The sequence below is a fragment of the Rhinoderma darwinii genome, chromosome 5, assembly GCF_050947455.1.
Source record: "Rhinoderma darwinii isolate aRhiDar2 chromosome 5, aRhiDar2.hap1, whole genome shotgun sequence".
Classification (NCBI taxonomy): domain Eukaryota; kingdom Metazoa; phylum Chordata; class Amphibia; order Anura; family Rhinodermatidae; genus Rhinoderma; species Rhinoderma darwinii.
The window spans coordinates 119233428-119254800 of record NC_134691.1 but is presented as its reverse complement, the minus strand read 5'-3'; the positions used below and the strand labels follow the sequence as shown (position 1 = coordinate 119254800).

Below are 21373 nucleotides of genomic sequence, written 5' to 3'. Positions count from 1 at the left end.
TTCTCCAGTAGGATGACTACTAGCCATTAGCTACTCCTGTTGTATCTGTCTTTTTACTTTTTAACTATTATTTTAAAAGTACTCAAGAAGAAATGGATCAATATGCCCAGGAACGGACCGGTTTTGGAAGGCTTGTTGGAAGCCTATAAAATGATTAGGCTTTCTATTGGGCAATTATTCCAGTTTTGTTATGTAAAGGTTTTTAACCTGGCCATACACATTAAAGTCCCCCCAAACCTGCTAACTCTGGTGGGATAAGCCCATGATCTAATGTGCTTGGGGCAGCCTGACCAACCTCCTAGTTGCACATGCACAGTGGTTTATTCCCTACTCCCTATTTAAGTAAACATTATTTTGGGGAATTGGGATTGATGGTTTTCAACTGAGCTATGTAACCGCTATTGTGCAAAGGTTTGGCTGTTACAACTGAAATATGCATTGTGAAATACAAAAAAAAAAATATACATGCATACATTGCTTATAGGCTTCCATGGGAAAGACCTATGCCAAAAGTGTCCTTTCTTTTCTTTTATACAGTACTGAAAAGTGTAGCAACACAACTACAAAAATTCAAGTAAAGGTATCCATTTTTTCTGTTTTTAGAATGGGAGACAATGGCTTACATTTACATACGTACATAGTTACGTTAAAGAAAAATCTGTCAATTGTATGGCCAAACATGAGGTGTACTTAGCCCAGTGTGTATGGGCAGCTGTAAATATCGTGTGACCATTCACCATATTAAACAAGACATTGGAAACTCCAGAATTGTATTTTCTTGTATTCGAGCTGTAAATTAATGGTCTACTAAGTTCTGAAGTGCCTTGAAATAAAGATTAAGAATTTAATCTGAAAGGTTTGTAGAAATTTTTCATTGGCTTGCTGGATAAGGCTTCGTTCACATCTGCGCCAGGGTCCCGTTCCGTCGGAGTGAGACCCTGACTGACACAAACCAAAGGTTTCCGTTTCCATCACCTTTGATTTCAATGGTGACTGATCCGGTCCCAATGGTTTCAGTTTGTCTCCGTTGTGCAGGGGTTCCATAGTTTTGACCACACCTGAGACAAACGGAAACCATTGGGACCTGATCCGTCACCAGTGAAATCAATGGTGATGGAAATAGGGATACACGATGCATTGAAACTTCGATACCGTTTCGATACTGTGCATCCCTAAACGGTTCGATACCGCTATTTCCTGTATTTCGATACTTCGCTGCGCAGCCGCACAGCTTAGTATAGTAATACATGAATGTATGAGAGCGGGGCTGCAGCTGTGTGATACAGCCATTGCTCCGCTCCGGAGTCCTGATAACAAGTGCCGCGGGGTCATGATGATGCGATGCGGCCGGCGCTGCACTAATGAGCGGCGGCACTGAAGACGGAACATGGCGGGCACACTGCAAACACCCCTATGTTCTGTCCTCCGTGCCTGAACCGCCGCTCATTAGTGCAGCCCCGGCCGCATCACCTCATGCTGACCGCGCGCGCACTTCTTGTCAGGAGCAGGGCAATGGCTGCATTACACAGCCGCAGCCCCGCTCTATAACGGTGGAGATCAGAGAAACCTCTCCTCTCAGCCGCTAATCCCCTGAATGCTGCGATCACAGCTGACTGCAGCATTCAGGAGAAAATGAGAAGGGGGGATGCCCCTGGATCGCGTCACAGGGAATTCCTGTGACCCGATCGAGGACCATACCATATATGGGCAGACAGCCCAGGGTCTATTGACGGACCCCAGGGCTGTCCTACCATATTTCTTGTTAGGACATACTGAGGTATGTCCTAACAGCCTGTGTGCTATCCGTCCACAGGCTAATGTACTGGCACATATCTGATATATGTCAGTACATTAAAGTTTAAAAGTAAAAACAAAGTATTGTTAAATTTAAAAAAAATACACATACGCTTTTTTTACAATAAACATTAAAATAAGTCTCAATACATAAAATATACACATAATCAGTATTGGCGCGGCCGAAATAACCAGCACAACCATTTTTTTGCATCATTTATGATGTGTACACTGTAAAAAAAAAAATTAAACTGCTTTCTATCACTTATTAATGTGAGGTGCGATGAATTTAACCTCCATGTTCCTCACATTAATAGTAATTAACCCCATCATGTACCTCACACATTAACCCATTATGACTGAGAAACATGATGGGATTAATTACTATTAATGTGAGGCGCATTCAAAATTCATCACACCACATGCCTCACATCAGAAAACGGAAGAAATAATTATTTTTTATTACTGTTGGCAAAGTATCGAAATTGCAATACTAAACGAAGTATCAGTATCGAAGTCCAAATTCTGGTATCGTGACATCCCTAGATGGAAACGGAAACCTTTTGGTTTCTGTTTGTGTCAGTCAGGGTCCCGTTCCGACAGAAAGCTCTGACGGAACGTCTGAGCGGGACCCTGGCGCAGATGTGAACGAAGCCTAAGACTAACGTGCAAAGCATTTTTATAATCGCTTGGGTCCGACATTTTAAGGGGGTACTAGTTGTAAAATTAAAGGTACGTGTTTAGGATATGCAGATCTAGATCACACAGAATTGGGAAAAAGTGTGTAATTCTGATCTTGATCACAAGCTGCATATTCTGAGGCTGTTGTTCACACATGGTTTTGTGTGTGGGTTTTGTTTTTTTTTGTTATTTCTGTCATATCATAGTGTCTAATCGGAAGTTTTAACGGCCTACTGTTGAAAGAGGAAAGCGTATCCCATTTCTCAAACCCCATCAGTTCAGTTAGGGTCTTATTCTTCTAGGGAATAGGAAATTATAGACAAAGTCCATTGGAATTTCCATATTTGTTTTCTAAATCTGTGATAACCTGAATTATTTAATAGTCCGCGAAATGCTGTAAGATGTGGTATAAGCCCAAAACACTACTTATATGACCAGCTTTACAGTCCATATAGATGCATGTCATTTTCTGACTGAGTAGACACCTATGAATTTATGGTCCAAAATACAAAATGACACAGTTTCACATCCCTTTACTTCATCAGAGGCGTCTTTTATGCCTTTTAGAGCAGCGCAGCTCTGACCTGCAGGCACTGCCATCTGAGTGTGTGCTTGTTCAATACGTGGCCCATCTATCTACTATTATCCATTCAACACTACTGATATTTGAACTTCATCCTAATAGATCAGTGTTGTGCGACATTAGTGGGAAGACTGGCATTGACAGTTGTGTTAATCGGGCACAAAGAGCATTCTTATCGTCTGTTTTTTTTTTTCCCTGAATGGCTCCATTGAAATCAGTGTCTTCTATTTTCCATTTTTTTTTCATTCTAGAATGTAAAGAAACAATGAAAATTACATGGGTGCGAAGTCATTCTTGCACACTATTCACATCTCCACTTTATGTAGTATAGTGACTTGTGTTGCTCTTTCTCCAGTGATACAAGCTGCATTTTTTCCATTCATCCCATTCAATGGTGTTCTGTTCAATGCAGGGGGAACTGTGGTGGTTGGCTTGTATGAACGGTGCAAATGTGGGCGGAAGCTGCAGAAATCACAATACTAATTGATAGTCTCTGTTTTGTTTTTTTTCTACAGATTGCAACCCCAGTCCGATACACTGTAACATTAGGAGGGACTTCTATTAGTGTTAAATATCTTCGGAAATATGGCTACCTGTCTACGCCGCCATTGGTGAAGGACTATATACAGGACAAAATGGAGGAGACCAAAGAACGTTTCAGTGAGAAAATGGAAGTAACCAGAGACCTGATCAGTGAAAAAATGGAAGAAACAAAAGACAGGATATCTGGAAGGCTCCAAGAAACCAAAGATTCCTTCACTTTTAGAAAGAAGAAAGAGGAGGAATAGGACGATGTCCTGTTAAGAGAACTGCAGAATATCCAGTTCCAAGCGTTGTGCACAGAAAACGATATTTGTTTTTAACCAGTTTTGCTATCTAAAATCTGCGTAGAGTTGCGGTACTCTGAACACGTGGATATACTTTAGTCTGCACAGGAACATGTTCCTAGAAATCCTATATATTACAAGTTTAAGTTGTCTATGGCTTTTACAGTTATCGGCACGTCTAAATAGCCGTATACAGTTAGACGTAATATTAGAAACTTTTTCATTGAAATCCAATATAAATGTTTAATGTCTCATTGTGCAGCAATTTATAATAATACTGCGGGCAAGCTGCCGAACTATTCTTTCACATCCACCCGGACTGTAAATGTGGATCGTGACAATCTATACGATCTGCAGTTAATGGAGTCTGATTGGTTTGTCCTACGCCATAAAACGGCTGGATAGGTGCTGGGGAGTTTAAAACTAGGAGCCCCCATAGTTACAAGTGTGATCATAATGATCATATGAGACTGGTCTGTCATAGTTCCCCGTGTCCATATCCAAGTATTTTCCTAATATTCTAAATAATTTGTGGGAAACTCTTGACAGAATTTTTCCAATGTGCCTGGCGATCTGACAGCAGAAAGGATATCCGCTAAATATCTATAATATTTAAGCTAGAGACATGAATGAACTGGTGCCAATTGCCAAATATCCCATATAAAGTATAATATATAATATAATGACCATCTACCTGGCCTTTCATCATGTAATGCGTTCTGCCCATATCATGGTAAGAATCACTATTAGAACGCATATTATGGAGTATAGGCTCATGGCTTTATAGGTTTTACTTTGAGTATGAGACAAACTTATTTATTAAATACTGTCGCAACATTGGAAATGGTGAGGAGTGCCCAGGAGCTGGCAGTACTCCAGCCTGGTATATAGCAAAGTACATACATGGCTTCACCCATCTCTCTAATCACAGGTGTTTGGTAAAAGCGCCATAAATGCTTCCCTCGCAGAGTAATGATCCATATTTAACTCAATGGGAATTGTATTTTAAGCAAAGCTGTGTTGACATGTCCTTCGTTCTAAGTCTCAGATGCTGGTTCTGATTCTATGAAAATAATTTCTGTAACCATCTATTTAATTACATTTCTATAGCAGCAATAATGTTATGTAGTGTTTCTTGTTTTGTTGGATTCTAGCACAGTCGTCATTGTAGACCTGTGAATCATGATGAAGTATCCGGTCTCCAGCCTTTCTCCTTCGCTGTACCATGTAGCTGTGTACTAACCCTAATCTTACACACCGTAATATTCCGAGCGCACAGTCACCATGTCGTCCTTGTCTGGAATCTGCTGGTCTAGCAGATAAAAGATTTTTGACTGGTCGAGAAAAGATTATGGCTAAAATAATAAAATGTTTTCATTTGTTGGCCTATTATACTGATGATTTAAATTCTTTATTACTCTGCATAAGTAAAATAAATTTGTTCAAACTGCTTTTGCCCATAAATGTAATTTTTTTAGGGAAAAATTGGAACAAGTTCCTAAAAGAGAAGTATAAAGCTTGTTTTATACACTTGTGACCCATTCACAGTCTTCGCTGCAGCTAGTCTGCTGTGTGTATGTAATGTACATGTATTTATATTGGCGATTTGAAAAAGTAGTGCGATACAGGTTAAGGTAGGATCCCCAGATTTCTAGGTTTCAAATCGAAACCTCTGTAAAAAAAAAAAGGAGTGATAAATCTTTCTACTATTCGGTCAACCAGAGGGTGACCGGGCCTAAGGCTGTTTCACCTAAGGAGTAAGGCAAGGGTTAGCAACTTGTGGCACAGCCGGCACGTGGGTCATGGTTTGCTGGCACACTTCCCTCTCCTGGTGTCCAGCGCTATTGTGTGCTTGGCGGCGCTGAACAAAGGGAGAGAGGGTGGAGCTTCATTATGCAATTAGCGGCTCTGTGTTTGTCACTGCTGAACACTTGGCAAGCACACAATGCAGTGCTACTCTCTCTCCTGGTGTTCATTACGAAGTGCATAATGAAGCGCTGTGCTCCCCTGGTGATCAGCGCCGCAAGAACAAAGTTTAGTAACCGCACCCTTTCCCCCCCCCCCCAAATTGGTGTTCAGTAGCCGTGGTCTCTTCTGTGTGCACCCCTCCCCCCAAGCTGGTGTTCAGTAGCCGTGGTCTCTCCGGTGTGCACCTTCCCCCCAGCTGGTGTACAGTAGCTGCGGTCTCTCCTGTGTGCACACGCCCAGCTGGTGTACAGTAGCCCCGTATGCAGCATAGATGAATCCTCTTTGCAAAGAAAGTCAGGGACAAGGGTTACGCTGAAATGTAAGTTTAATTAACTGATTTCGTTTATATCCTATATATGACTTGGAACCTGACTTTAGCTTATAATAGAACTAATGGCTTAAATTGTTTTTGACCGTTTCAGATGACATGGTACATTACTTGTATGTCATCCCCAGATTGTCTTTAGTCCCTACTCCTTATTGTAGTAGGTATAATTTACCCTATTAGAATGTGTATCTGTTCTGGTTCCAACATGCCATACACATGCTTTGGCAGAGGTCAAAGTTGACATGATTTCCTTTACAAAATTTTTTTTCGGAAGGTTTTTTTGAAAGTGCAACCTATCTGTGAGCAAGCCTCTATCATGGTAACCAGTTTCTTCTTGTCCTATGTTATTGATCTTCTACCAGGGCCGGCCGTTGGTTGTTTGGTGCTCTTTGCAGTATTTACTATTGACCCCCCCCCCCCCTTCCTTATAGTGTTTTATATAGTGCCAATTAACACTGCCCAATCAATAAACTAAGTGTGACAGCTGGGTGCCCCCTTCAGTAGTGACAGGTTGATTCGCCAGGGGCAACTAGGAGTTTTCAACCTGTGCAAAGGGGTTGACATGTCGGTGACCACGCTTTTCAGAATGGAGCCACGGCGGTGATTATCTGGCCGCTGTAGTGGAAATGTAGTAAGACATGAAGGCCATTCTAATGAATGGCTATCCACGTAATACATAGACTGTTTGAGTCCGCAAGAATGGGAGCCACAAACCGTGCCTAATAGGGAAGATGGACAGGGGTTGACTTCATAAGACCATTTTAAGGCTGGCCCTGATTCCCAAATATATTCTGTGAGGTTGTTGGGCAAGGAATCACTAAATGCTATAGTTGTTAAAAGCTAATTTCAGGATTTTTTTGTTATCTGCCTCTCAGAAAGCTGGGTGTCAACATTATAGCTGCCATGCAAGTCCTATATTCCCAAAGGATTAATCTGACTATTAAAGCAGTGGTCTATATATTCTCTCTCCTCTTGCTGCATAACTAGGCAGATTTACCATTTATAGAATCCAAGATTGGCACCCAGCTTTCCCAGAAATTGCTGAATTAAATTTTTAACAGCTTGGAACGCAAGAGGTCTGATACAGCTGCTAGTCAAGTTGGGTAAGATTATTCTAATGGAGAATTTTAGTTTATCCTGTTGTGGAATTGTTTACTGCGCCACTCTTTAATAAAATATATTACGAAGTGCCATATAATTAAAATAAAAAGTTTTGTAAAGTAACAGACTATATATAACAATCCTTCCCAAGTAAAACCGGATCTATCACAAAAAAAAACACCTAACAATTTAACAGCCTAGCTTAGAAAGTTTATCGCCAACGCATGACCGGATCCTTAGGCAATTTCTTGTCATTAATGAAGTGACAAACTGAAATGTACATCTAAAATACATAAATACATAAAAAATACAGACACCGCTTAGTTGTTCATTTTCTTCCTGGCCGTGATGATAACACTTCTGTGGTATGTCATGATCACTTTTTGACCCTAAAATACAGGAACAGCAACAATAGGTCAATAAGGAAGACGTAAACAACCCACATCAAAATGATGTCGGTGCGGATGTGACTTTTCTGTTTTCTTATACGTTTCCATTCAAATTTAACCTTCATAAAACTATACAATGAACACTTTAAATAGGGATAAGCAAAGATCCGTTATACCAAATATACACAAAACCCCTGGACGTGAAGCAATTCCTACATTTAAACCGAGCCGGGGTACGAATACCAGCTGTCATTACATAGAGTGACATCATTCATTTCTTCACATTCTTGAACCTCCACACTGGTATCCCCCCTGAGGGATGAATTGTCTCTAGCTTTCATAGATTGAAGACAGTGAATAATACCCTTCTGCGTGTTTCGAGCCCACATCCCACTTCACTTCCAATAGCGTAGCTCATTCAGTTGAAGAAGGAATTTATCTGAACAGTTGCATTTGAACCTGGGGTTGACTAGTTCAAGACATGTATCAAAATAGGTTGGATACAAGCCAAGGACTAGACGTGCTGGAATGACTCATTCCAAAATGGAATGGATGGGACCTACTGGGTACGAACTTAATCATTTTATGCGGCAATTGATGGGATGACTGCTCTATAGGCTGATGAGTACGTTTGCTAGTCTTTTGTTAATTTGATTAATTTGAGCTTTTGTTTGCTTCATTTATCTACTCTCCGCTCTCCTGTAATCTAATGGTAATAATACAACAAACTTGTTAGTAAATAGTGTTGACCATTCATTTCCGAAAATATAGCCAGAAAAAGTATTAATTTGCATGATTTATAATGGAATCATGGGGATCCTGGTGTCGAATGCGTAAATAGTACTGATTTGGTTTGTAGCGCTTCCATATAAATATTAAAGGGGTTTTCCAATCCTTTTTTTTTTTTTTTTAAATCAATGCAATGTTCCTCTATTAATATATTAGTGCACTCTGACTATCTTTTTCGTGATAATAAATGGTTTTAGTAACATTACTCCCTATTGTTTACCTTGAGAGGTTTGTTTTACTCAGTAAGTTCATTCCTCTTCTCTTCCTGTGTTTCTCCTCCCTGCATGCACTGCTCTAGTCCCAGCATGCAATGTGCATGCAGCAGTGCACTTGCTCCGCCTACTACACCCAGCTCTACTAACTTCTGCAATCTCAGTCTTCATTTTGGTGCTCTCATTCTATTACTGATAGCACAAGCTGAAATCACTGGATATCTGCGTTTTTAACCTCTTAACGCCGAAGGACGGATATATCCGTCCTCAGCAGCAGCTAGTTCGCGCAGGACGACGGATATATCCATCTTGTAATCGTGCGGGTACTGCCACTGTACCCACGCGATCAGCGGCAGGAGCATGGCTGTTATACACAGCCTGGCTTCTGCTGCAACTGCCGGAATCGAAGCGCGCTCCGATTCCGTCAGTTTAACCCATTAAATGCCACTGTCAATAGTGACAGCGGCATCTAATGTGTTTGACAGAGGGAGGGAGCTCCCTCTGTCCCCCCATCGGCGCCCCCGCAAAGAAATCGCGGGTCGCCGTCGGGTTTCCATGGCAGCGGGGGTCTAACAAAGACCCCCAGGTCTGTCTTCAGCATCTGCCTGTTAGGCCATGCCGGAGGCATGACCTAACAGGTTGCCTGTCAGTTTTACACTGACGGGCAATAATGCTTCGGTATACTAAGTATATCAAAGCATTATATATGCGATCGACACATCGCATAGTGAAGTCCCCTGGTGGGACTAAAAAAAAAAATGTCAATCAGTTAAATAAACTTGGTGAAAAAATAAAAATAAAAATTACAGTGAAAATCAAATAAAACTACTTTTTTTTGCCCAAAAAGTGGTTTTATTTAATAAAAGTGTCAAAACAAATCACACATACACATATATGGTATCCCCGCGATCGTAACGACTTGAGCAATAAAATTAACACATTAATTAAACCGCCGGATGAACGGCGTCCAAAAAAAATGCAAAAAAACACCGTCAAAATTCACTCTTTTCTCCCATTCTATAAGTCCTATGTACCCCAAAATAGTACTAATGAAAACTACACATTGTCCCGCAAAAATCAAGCCCACGTACGGCCACATCGACGGAAAAATAAAAACGTTACGGCTCTTGGAATGCAGCGATGCAAAAACAAGTCATTTTTTTCTAAAAGGGTTTTTATTGTGCAAACGTAGGAAAACATATAAAACCTTTACATATTTGGTATCCCCGTAATCGTGCCGACCCATAGAATAAAGTTAACATGTTATTTACGCTGCATAGTAAACGGCGTAAATTTATAACGTGAAAATCAATGCTGGAATAGCTGCTTATTTTCAATACTCTCCGAAAATAAAGTTAATAAAAGTTACTATATTATAAGCATCTAAAAAGGGTACAATTACAAAATACAACTCGTCCCGCAAAAAACAAGCCCTTATACGGCTATGTCGACGGAATAAAAAAAAAGTTACGACTCTTGGAATGCGACCGTGAAGAAACAAAAAATAATCCAAAGGTCATTAACGCGCAAAATGGCCCGGTCATTAAGGGGTTAAACGGTTTGAAGCGGTCTTGTGGTACCAAAACAGTGGAAACCCCCAAAAGGTGACCCCATTTTGGAAACTACACCCCTTGAGAAATGCATTGTAGTTTTCATGGGGTGCATGCGGCTTTTTGATCAGTTTTTATTCTATTTTTAGTGGCGTGGTGACTAAAAAACAGCAATTCTAGTATTGTTTTTTTATTCTATTTTTGTTACAGCGTTCACCGTGCGCTATAAATGACATTCACTTTATTCTGCGGGGCGATACGATTAGGGCTCATTTACACGAGCGTATTATACGTCCGTGCAACGCGCGTCGCAGGGACCTATGTTAGTCTATGGGGCTGTGCAGACAGGTGCGTGATTTTCACGCAGCGTATGTCCACTCCGTGAAACGCACGACGTCCTATATTTGTGCGCTGTTCGCACATCACGCACCCATTGAAGTCAATGGGTGTGTGAAAACCACGCATGTCGCACGGAAGCAATTCCGTGGGACAAGCGTGATTCACGCAACAGCTGTGAAAAGGATGAATGAAAACAGAAAAGCACCACGTTCTTTTCTGTTTACAAACATCCAAACGGAGTGTCATAATGATGGCGGCTGCGCGAAAACCACGCAGCGGCGCATCATAAAGGGCTGACACACGGAGCTGTTAAGTGCCTTTTGCTTGCGCAAAACGCACACGCTCGTGTAAACCTGGCCTTACGGTGACACCAGATGTTTATAGGTTTTTTATGTCTTATGGCGTTTGCACAATAAAATAAGTTTTGTAAACAATCATTCACTTTTTGTGTTGCCTTATTCTAAGCGCCAGAACTTTATTATTTTTCCATCAGGAAAGCCGTGCGAGGACTTATTTTTTGTGTAACGAACTGTAGTTTCCATCAGTACCATTTTTCGGTACATGCGACTTTTTGATCTATTTTTTTGGGAGGTGATGTGACCAAACAATTGTGATTTTGGTACGGTTTATTATTTTCTTTTACGGCGTTCACCGCGCGGGATAAATAACGAAACAATTTTTTAGTTCAGGCCGTTACGGACGCGGCGATACATATTATGTATAGTTTATTTATATATTTTTATTAATAATAAAGGACTGATGAGGGAAAAAAAGGGGATTTTTTTTTCACTTTTAAAACTTTTATTTTCTTATTTTTACACCTTTTTTTTTTTTAAACTTTTTTTTTTACTTTTTTACTTTGTCCCACTAGGGGACTTGAGGGCAGGATGCCCTGATCGCTATTCTAATACACTGCACTACATGCATAGTGCAGTGTATTAGAACTGTCAGCTACTCACTGACCGCAAGCATAGTGGGTCCTGATGTTGTCAGGACCCACTAGGCTTCCGTCTATGGCATAGCCGGACGCCATTGTTTGGTGTCCGGTTGCCATAGTAACCATCGCCGGCCGCTATCTAGCAGGCCGGCGATGGTAACAACCCCTAAAAAGCAGCGATCTCTATTGAACGCGGCTTTTAAGGTGTTAAACAGCGGGGACACAGCGATCGGTCCCCGCTGTAGGAGCTGCGGCAGCTGCTGTACGAGACAGCAGCTGTCACAGCTCCTGCATCTGTCGGGGAAACGGCCGTTATTCCCGCAACTTCATATTCCATTGCTAATTTCACAGAGCATGCGCGGTGGTGTGTTAACCACGCATGCTCTAATCAGATAAAGAAGCACGTGGTACGGTTACGTCATTTGTGACGTAACCGTACAGTGTGAAAGCCGGAAACCGGAAGTAAGGTAGCAGACCAAATGGACGGGTCTGCACAGGAAGTGCAGATTTTGCTTTACAAAGGGGGCGGTGGCGGAAGAGGATATACGACGCTACAGCCATCTGATGAAACGTAAGTACATTGTAAAGTTGTATATTTTTCATTGTTTAATTTAAATGAATGTAATTTTTTACTTCCGGAAAACCCCTTTAAGCCGGTGGCTTTCCAGTGTAAATCGCTAAACTACAAAGAAACTACCCTCTTTTATAGACCATACTTTATTCGTAATATATAAATAAATCTCAAATATAAAACTTGTTCTATGGTATTTTTAAGATATCCAGGATTGTATCCATATATCCAGCAGTAAATGGCTTCCGTAGGATGTGTGTGCAGGTACCTGCAGAAAGGAGTATTAAACAGTGTAAGTAAACAATAAGGCCGGATTTACACAACCATGTGTTTTGCGCGCGCAAAAAGTACTTAACATCTTCGTGTGTCATCCTCGTATGATGCGTTGCTGCGTGATCTTCGCGCAGCCGCCATCATAATGAGAGAATGTTTGTAAACAGAAAAGCACGTGGTGCTTTTCGGTTTTCATTCATACTTTTTACTGCTGTTGCGCGAATCATGCGCGTCACACAAGTGATGCGCGGACTCACGCTGCGTGAAACTCACGGACAGTCTGCATGGCCCCATAGACTAACATAGGTCTGTGCGAGGCGCGTGAAAATCATGCGCATTGCACGGACGTATATCACGTTCGTCTAAATAAGCCCTAACCCTGATCAGGTACCTGCAGAGAGGAGTATTATACTGTGTAAGTAAACTATAACCCTGATCAGGTACCTGCAGAGAGGAGTATTATACTGTGTAAGTAAACTATAACCCTGATCAGGTACCTGCAGAGAGGAGTATTATACTGTGTAAGTAAACTATAACCCCGATCAGGTGGTACCTGTATCCGGGTACTGTATGTCCTAGAAAGACAAGTTATTTATGAATGGGTGGAGTGAAAGCCAAATGTAAACAATCCCTTAGCCTGGATTCACATATTCCGTTTTGGTGCAGGTTCTTAAATCCTTAGCACCGCAACCAGTTTTAGCCTTCATGATGCTATGATTTATTTTTTTTCATGCCTTCGGAGAGTCATGACTTTTTTTTTTTCTGTCGTAGCCATATGAGGGCTTCTTTTCTGCAGGGTGAGGTTTTGTTTTGTAATGTACTGAAGAACTTTTAGTATTTTTTTGGGGGGAGGGAATTGTAATAAAAAAACTATTTTAGCTATTCTATCCTGCGGAGTCTAGTAAGAAAACAAACGTAGACTTTTTTTTAGCGTCGTAGTCTATATGTGAGGTGTGCCACTGTCTGGCATCCATCACAGGCATCCATTAAACGGATGCGCCATGAGCTTTTCAATAGCTTTTCATGACTTATTAATTAAAGAGATGCCATTACAGCCTACAGGTAACTGATGTCTAACCATGTCATCCATCACTCAGGCTATAAAGGTATGCGTTTAACGTAGATCCATCATGAAAAGGGTCATGAGAGTTCATGACTTATCCGTTAAATGGATACCATTATTTCCTATGGGTGACGGATGGGCATCCGTCACAGCCTATGTTTAACCTGTGTCGGGTGCTTTTACTGGCATTTAAGTAAATGGTAGACCAAAACATGCAAGTTATAAATTATATTCACTTTATTCTGCAGGTGAATACGACATTTACCAGGTGGTTTAAAACACGTGTTCCTTTTAAATATTGCTCATCTAATACACTGTATCATTTCTGTATTGCAGTGTATTGTGCCAGTTAACATAGCGCTGACAGACATCCTAATAGACTGGGGGGGGGACGGCTACGGGTCTATCCAACTAGAGGCAGTGTTCGCTATATCTAAGGTGTTGAACGGCCATTGCAGCAGGGCGTCAGCTGTAACATACACGTTGATGGCGTGGGCTCATCATGAAACTGCATGTGTTAATCCAGCTTAAGCGCAGCACATGTAGCGGATTTTCAGTTCGGATTTTCAAATCCTCTATCTGCTTATTCCGTTCTGTATATTCACTGAATTTCTAATGATAGTCTTAAACTAGTTTACGTCCGCTGAAAATGCGGCAAATATACTAAGACGTTTGGTTGTCCGTGTGACAGAAATGCAAATCTACGCCTGCTATGAGTAGGTATAGATTGTGGTAGGTAGGTATAGTTTTACTCCAGTTTCTGGCGTAAATTATGATAAATCTGTTGTTCCGGTGGGTGATCCTGCCCCTTTGGCTAAACCCTTCCTTTTCTCACACCATTTTCAGGAAAGCGGTAAGAAAAGTAAAAAGTTGCACATTTCAGCACAACTATGGTGCCAAATTTGTAGACCTTTTTTTGTTTTGAAATATCATCTCATGGCCTTAGTAGTATGCAGGTGAAATTCAACAAATGTATCGATGAAGGGAGAGAGTGCTGAGCCGGTTGTCCGGTAGACAGGGAAAGCAAAAAGAGTAGTAGTGGTTCTCCAGCATCCGAATAGTTTAAAACCATAACGTTTATTAGTAGCTATTGGTTCGAAATGCAACCAAAATTATCTTGTGTATGTGCATGTCGTGTTTTTATCTAATGTCAAAATAAATGTTATGGTGTTAAACTATTTGAATGCTGGAAAACCAATATTACTCTTTTTGCAATTCCCCAATACAGTGTCCAACTAAGGCTATGTTCACACCTGCGTTGTGACAATCTGTTCTACTCCGTCAGAGGAGCACAACAAGGAAATAACGGAAGCAACGGTTCCGTCGGGGTACCAGGATTTTTACCGGACACAATAGCACAGCATGCTGCGCTATTGTCTTCGGCAATCCCAGCCGGATCTGTGACGGAGACCTCCAATGCAGATGTGAACGAAGCCTAACCATTCCAAAATAACAACATACGGTATTTAATATGATTGCTATACAGCACACAAACCGCACTATACAGCACCTAAATAACACCACCATACACTTCAACTAAAAGCACTCAGGCCCTGAGTTTTTTTTCCCCTTTATATTATCCGACCTTGTGCCGCTTTTTATCGGAGACAGTTTTGATGAAAGATGCCCAGTGTGTTGTATTCTCAGTGACAAGACCGTGGTGAAGAGATTTGACATATTCTATCTTTATATTGAAAAAAAATCTGTGTGTGCCGCTGCAGTCTTGTTCCACGATGTACGCATTGTGACCGATTTGTCGAAGATAAGAAATATCAGTTATGATGTTAAATATCACGTTATGTAATCTATCCCCATAGAGGCAAGACATTATTTGCCTCTAGTTAGGCTGCAAGTAAATGCAACAGGTTAGTAATCAGAGAGCGATTCTTGGAAATTCCCCATAAATTCTATTATTTATCATTCAAACCATGTGGGAGCTAAGGAACAGCAAAATCTTTTGTTAATAAAATCATGCTGCGGAAGCAAACACTGAAAAAGACTGGAATACATTCAACTTGGCTGTTTTAAAATGTGCATTTTAATTAAAATGTAAAATGGAGCGCCCGAATATAACGATAATGAGAGATGTGTAATGAATTTTAGCTGAACAAACTCTCATTAGAAACAAATGAAGCAAGAGCCTTGTAAGTGCTGCGGATATGGAATTCCTAATAAGAGCTGCAACCATTGGGGTGTAGAGGTAGGGCATGATGGGTTCCTTCTCCCCTCAGAACTGCTAAGAATTATTCATTTTTAAACATGGCAGATGATACCGGCTGAGCAGGACCATCTAATTTATAGCTTGACCGTGGTGGCGCTCCATAACAACTCACCAGGCTCCGCTAATTAAAGTGCATTTTCCTTTTAAAAAACATGTTGTGTGCTTCGTTTCACTGAGGAGTGTAGGAATTTGATGGCCAAATGTTTTTACTAGAGTCATTGATATTTAGTGATTTTTATTAGCATTTATCCTTACGTATAAATTTTTTGTTCATAGAAACGAAGTGGCTCTCCGCTAGGGGATTAGGATAGAACTTTCCTGATCTCATGCACACAGGTATATGGAGCTGTTATATGGCACCCGTTGGCCTAGTTCACACAGACTTTTTTGGTGCTGTTTATGATGCAGAAACTGTACCAAAAAACGGTCAATCGCTTCCCATTGACTTCAATGGAAGGCGTTTTTTTCCCACGAGCGGAAAAAGAAGCGACATGCTCTTTCTTCCCGTGGTTGAGCCTCTAAGCTCGCATTTAAATCAAAGGCAGAGAAAGCTTTTTTTTGCCTGTGGCGCTCAATGTCCGTGGCTGAAAGCCACGGCAAAGAAAGTGCAGGCAGGTCAAAATCTTCCTTAAAATTCCTGAAGGAGTTTTGAGGCAGATTTTTCTGCCTGCAGAAAACTCAGTGTGAACATACCCATAGGCTTCAATAGTGTCCTTCTTCATGCAGACCTCACTGCCCACCAAATGGTTAGTCACTGTTGCCACAATAGGCATAGTGTACCAAACCAGAATGGTCAAAAAACATATAGGCCAAAGATAGCGGCCCCATGTAACTCACAGGTTACCAATATAACAAGGAAAGAAACATCCAGGATGTGAGGCGTTTACCAATGTGAGTGGTGCCACAGTCAATGTCCCGCACAGCTCATCTTAACTATAGAAATATCGCGTGCAGCACTGGATGAAGTACTGACAATGTGAAATAAGAACGCTATAACGGCAGTAACAATGTTTAAAGCAGATACACTTACTTTTTTTCATGAAAGAATATATATCAATCTGGTAACACCGTAATCATATTGGCCCGCAGAATAAAGTTAACAAGTTGTTTTTACCGCACAATGGAGTTTCATAAAAACGAAACTGAAAGAACAATGGAGGTAACCGGTTGTTTTTAGGGTATGTTCACACGCACTGTTTTCATACGTAATTTGGGTGTTTTACGCCTTGAATTACGCCTGAAAAAACGGCTCCATTATGCCTGCAAACATCTGCCCACTGCTTTCAATGGGTTTTACGATGTTCTGTTTCCTTGAGGTGTAATATTACACGTAAAAAGACGCCCGCGTCAAAGAAGTGCATGTCACTTCTTGGGACGTTTTTGGAGCAGTTTTTCTTTGACTCCATTAAAAAACAGCTCCAATGTCCGTAAAATACGCCGTGAAAAACGCGAGTTGTTAAACGTCTGAAAATCAGGAGCTGTTTTCAGGCGAAAACAGCTCTGTAATTTCAGACGTATTTTGCTACTGCGTGTGAACATACCCTAACAATTTGTTTTCTGTTTCCCAGTATATTATATGGTACATTACATTATGCTATAAAAAACTACAACGTTTCCCACAAAAAATAAGCCCTCATATGGTAATAAAAAACTTATGGCTCTTTGAATGCAACGATGAAAAATTAAAAATTGGCTGATTCTCCAAGGGGTTAAAGCCCTCGTCACATTTTGATTTATTATACTAGTTTCTTTAGATTCCATAAGAAATCCATCAATTTCTCTTTTATATATCATAGTTGGATTACTTACAAGCTTCTTATACATTGTTGGCTATGTGCCTCAGCCGTGTATTCCACAGATGCCTCCTTTGCCTATTAATATCATAGTAGTATATTATTAGGCTGGGTTCACACGACCTATTTTCAGGCGTATTATGCCTCGTTTTACGTCTGAAAGAAGGGCTACAATACGTCGGCAAACATCTGCCCATTCATTTGAATGGGTTTGCCGACGTACTGTGCAGACGACCTGTCATTTACGCGTCGACGACGTGTAAAATCACTGCCTCGGCAAAGAAGTGCAGGACACTTCTTTGCAACGTAATTTGAGCCGTTCTTCATTGAAGTCAATGAAGAACAGCTCAAGATTACGGGTGTCAAAGACGCCTCGCAAAATGCGAGGAGCTTTTACGTCTGAAACGACGCAGCTGTTTTCTCCTGAAAACAGTCTGTCTTTTCAGACGTAAAAGCCAGTTCTCGTGTGCACATACCCTAGCCTCATTTGCCGACAAAAATTATAAGGCTGGGTTCACACGACCACATTAACGTCCGTAATGGACGGACGTATTTCGGCCGGAAGTCCCGGACCGAACTCAGTGCAGGGAGCCGGGCTCCTAGCATCATAGTTATGTACGATGCTAGGAGTCCCTGCCTCTCCGTGGAACTACTGTCCCGTACTGAAAACATGATTACAGTACGGGACAGTTGTCCTGTCCGTACATAACTATGATGCTAGGAGCCCGGCTCCCTGCACTGAGTTCGGTCCGGGACTTCCGGCCGAAATACGTCCGTCCATTACGGACGTTAATGTGGTCGTGTGAACCCAGCCTAAAAGTCAACTGTGAAGTCAAAGTCTGTTGTTTCATAAGTGGAAACAAATCCCAAACCCTTATCTAGTACATTGCGTTCCCATTTACCCAGGGGTCGTGATGTTGATCACTAAATTATCTACTTATTTTTCTTTTTGTCTTTCTTTTTTATTGTATCGCTGTCGTCTTTCCCAACTGTTGACAGTGTTTCCACCTCTGTATCTTCCTCTGTATGTTTTTGTTTTTTCTTTGGTATCAACTCTTTAAAAAAAAAAACATTTTCCCCCTCTAGATTTGGAACGCAATGTCTTTCTGGATTCATTTAGATCCGTATTGTCGGATAATGATCTTCCAGAGGTATCTGTTGTAATTCCTCAGCTGTATTATTTCTTTGTTTCTCGTCGCTTTTGTCATTCTTCATATCATGTATATATTCTATATATATATATATATATATATATATATATATATAATCAATTGTCCTTGTAGAGTTGAGTTCTTTCATTTCTGAAGTTTGCTTTACGTTCCAAATGTAAGTATTCCTTTATAGTTTGTCACCTTGAATGATAGGTGGACTTTTACAATCTCTTTTTGAGTACTTTCAAAAGCAATTTGTAAAGGCTCTACTGTTAAGTACATGAGGTCAAGTGAATGTCTATTTATCATCGGCATGAATAATAGTCATCCTACAACGCTATTGGTGTTAGAAATTGTATCTTAATCCTCTTGGGATTCTCTGTACCTTTAAATACTCTGCTACAGTGGACACATTTGGTAACAAACTATTTTTTCTTTACATTTTCCAGCTTACTAGCAAATACAATGTCACAATATTCTCCCACTTTGGAGAATAATAAACCTGCATGCACTGCATGGGCCAATATGTCTGATCTATATTGCCTCCCCCTACAGAAATAGTGCCCCTTAACCTTTTGCCGCAGTAGCCATTTATCATTTTATTTTTTTCCTCCCCGCATTCCAAAAACCTTTTAATTTTTTTATTTTTCCCATCAATATAGCCGTATGAGGATTTGTTTTATGTAAAAAAAAAAGTTTTCGTCTTTCACGGCACAATTTAATGTGCCATGTAATGTACTGGGAAACTGGGAAAAAGTTATTTGTGGTGTGAAATGGTAAACAAATAGCGATTCCTCTATTGCTTTTTTTATTTTGTTTTTACAGCGTTCACTCTTTGGTAAAAAAAATACATGGTAATTGTATTCTACGGGTCAATACGATTACGGTGATACCAAATGTATAGTTTTTTTTTTTTGTTCTACTACTTTTTACAAAGAAAAAACGAGTTGTTAAAAAAATAAAGTGTTTTGTGGCGGGAAATTCGAAACCCATAAATTTATTTTTCTGTCGATTAAAGAGGCTCTGTCACCAGATTTTTCAACCCCTATCTGCTATTGCAGCAGATAGGCGCTGCAATGTAGATTACAGTAACGTTTTTATTTTTAAAAAACGAGCATTTTTGGCCAAGTTATGACCATTTTTGTAGTTATGCAAATGAGGCTTGCAAAAGTCCAAGTGGGTGTGTTTAAAAGTAAAAGTCCAAGTGGGCGTGTATTATGTGCGTACTTATGTGCGGGGCGTTTTTACTACTTTTACTAGCTGGGCGTTCTGACGAGAAGTATCATCCACTTCTCTTCAGAACGCCCAGCTTCTGGCAGTGCAGCACTGTGACGTCACTCACAGGTCCTGCATCGTGTCAGACGAGCGAGGACACCGGCACCAGAGGCTTCAGTTGATTCTGCAGCAGCATCGGCGTTAGCAGGTAAATCGATGTAGCTACTTACCTGCAAACGCTGATGCTGCTGCAGAATCAACTGTAGCCTCTGGTGCCGGTGTCCTCGCTCGTCTGACACGATGCAGGACCTGTGAGTGACGTCACAGCGTGATCTCTCGAGAACACGCTGTGTCTGCACTGCCAGAAGCTGGGCGTTCTGAAGAGAAGTGGATGATACTTCTCATCAGAGCGCCCAGCTAGTAAAAGTATTAAAAACGCCCCGATGTACGCACCTAATACACGCCCACTTGGACTTTTACTTTTCAACACACCCGCTTGGACTTTTGCAAGCCTCATTTGCATAACTACAAAAATGGTCATAACTTGGCCAAAAATGCTCGTTTTTTAAAAATAAAAACGTTACTGTAATCTACATTGCAGCGCCGATCTGCTGCAATAGCAGATAGGGGTTGCAAAATCTGGTGACAGAGCCTCTTTAAGCTGTGTGAGGGTTTTTGCTAGATGAGCTTTGGTTTTTATTGGTATCACTTTGGGGTACGTGGACATTTTTGATTACTTTTTATTAAATCATATATATATATATATATATATATTATTAAAATAAAGCCCTTTATTTCATTTTTTTTAAAAATCTTTTATTTATTTTATTAGTCCCCCTAATGGACTAATATACTACAATACTTATGTATTGCAATATATTGTGTGTTTTACCGGCTGTCATCTTTAGAGCACAAAGATGGCAGAACTGGGGGCCGTCCCTCTCTTTTTAGGGCTTGCATGCCACAGTCACTATTGACCGCGGCATCTAAGTGGTTAAACTGTGGGGATCTGAGTTATCTACTATCTCGGCCGTTGCAGTGAGGTTTTAGCGGAGTATTGAGCAGGCTCAGCCGTGAGCCTGCTTCATACTTCCTTTTCCCGGCTATGACGTTAAATGTCTCAGAGAGGTTAATGTAATAAAATTTACTGTAATACTCACATCCTGCAGGTCCACGGTTCGGCGCAGACTGACGAAAGGACATCACTAAATCGTGCTGGCCTGCGTCAGAGTGGGTCACAGAGTGAATGGTGGAGCAGGGAGCTGACTGCTTCCTGATCCACCATTGTATTTAACTGTATCTGCGTCCTGAGGACACAGATACAGTTGAAAGCGGAGCCGAGCAACCCTGGACCTGAGATCCCCTATTAGCCGCTAAGACTGCTGCCACCGATTACCTCTACTCTTGTATCTTTGTATATGTTTTATACTGAAATATGTATGTATAGTTGTTCTTATTTATGTTCATTCTAACCTTTCTATCTAATCTAATGTATGTACTGTATGTGTCTAATCTGTCTTATATCTATCTCATGGGTATCCCACACACTGCACAAATACTGGGGAATTTCCATCCAGAAATTCCACAG

General features: G+C 40.9%; 1 protein-coding gene across 1 annotated transcript in view; it reads left to right on the top strand.

Annotated features, from left to right (window-relative positions):
- FAM210A (family with sequence similarity 210 member A) overlaps positions 1–4554 on the top strand; it is a 56610-nt gene extending 52056 nt beyond the window's left edge. Inside the window, exon 5 of the mRNA XM_075826469.1 lies at positions 3574–4554. Coding sequence (XP_075682584.1) covers positions 3574–3846 — 273 coding nt within the window. The 3' untranslated portion in view covers positions 3847–4554. The remainder of the gene's footprint in view (positions 1–3573) is intronic.
- Positions 4555–21373: the final 16819 nt, after the last annotated feature.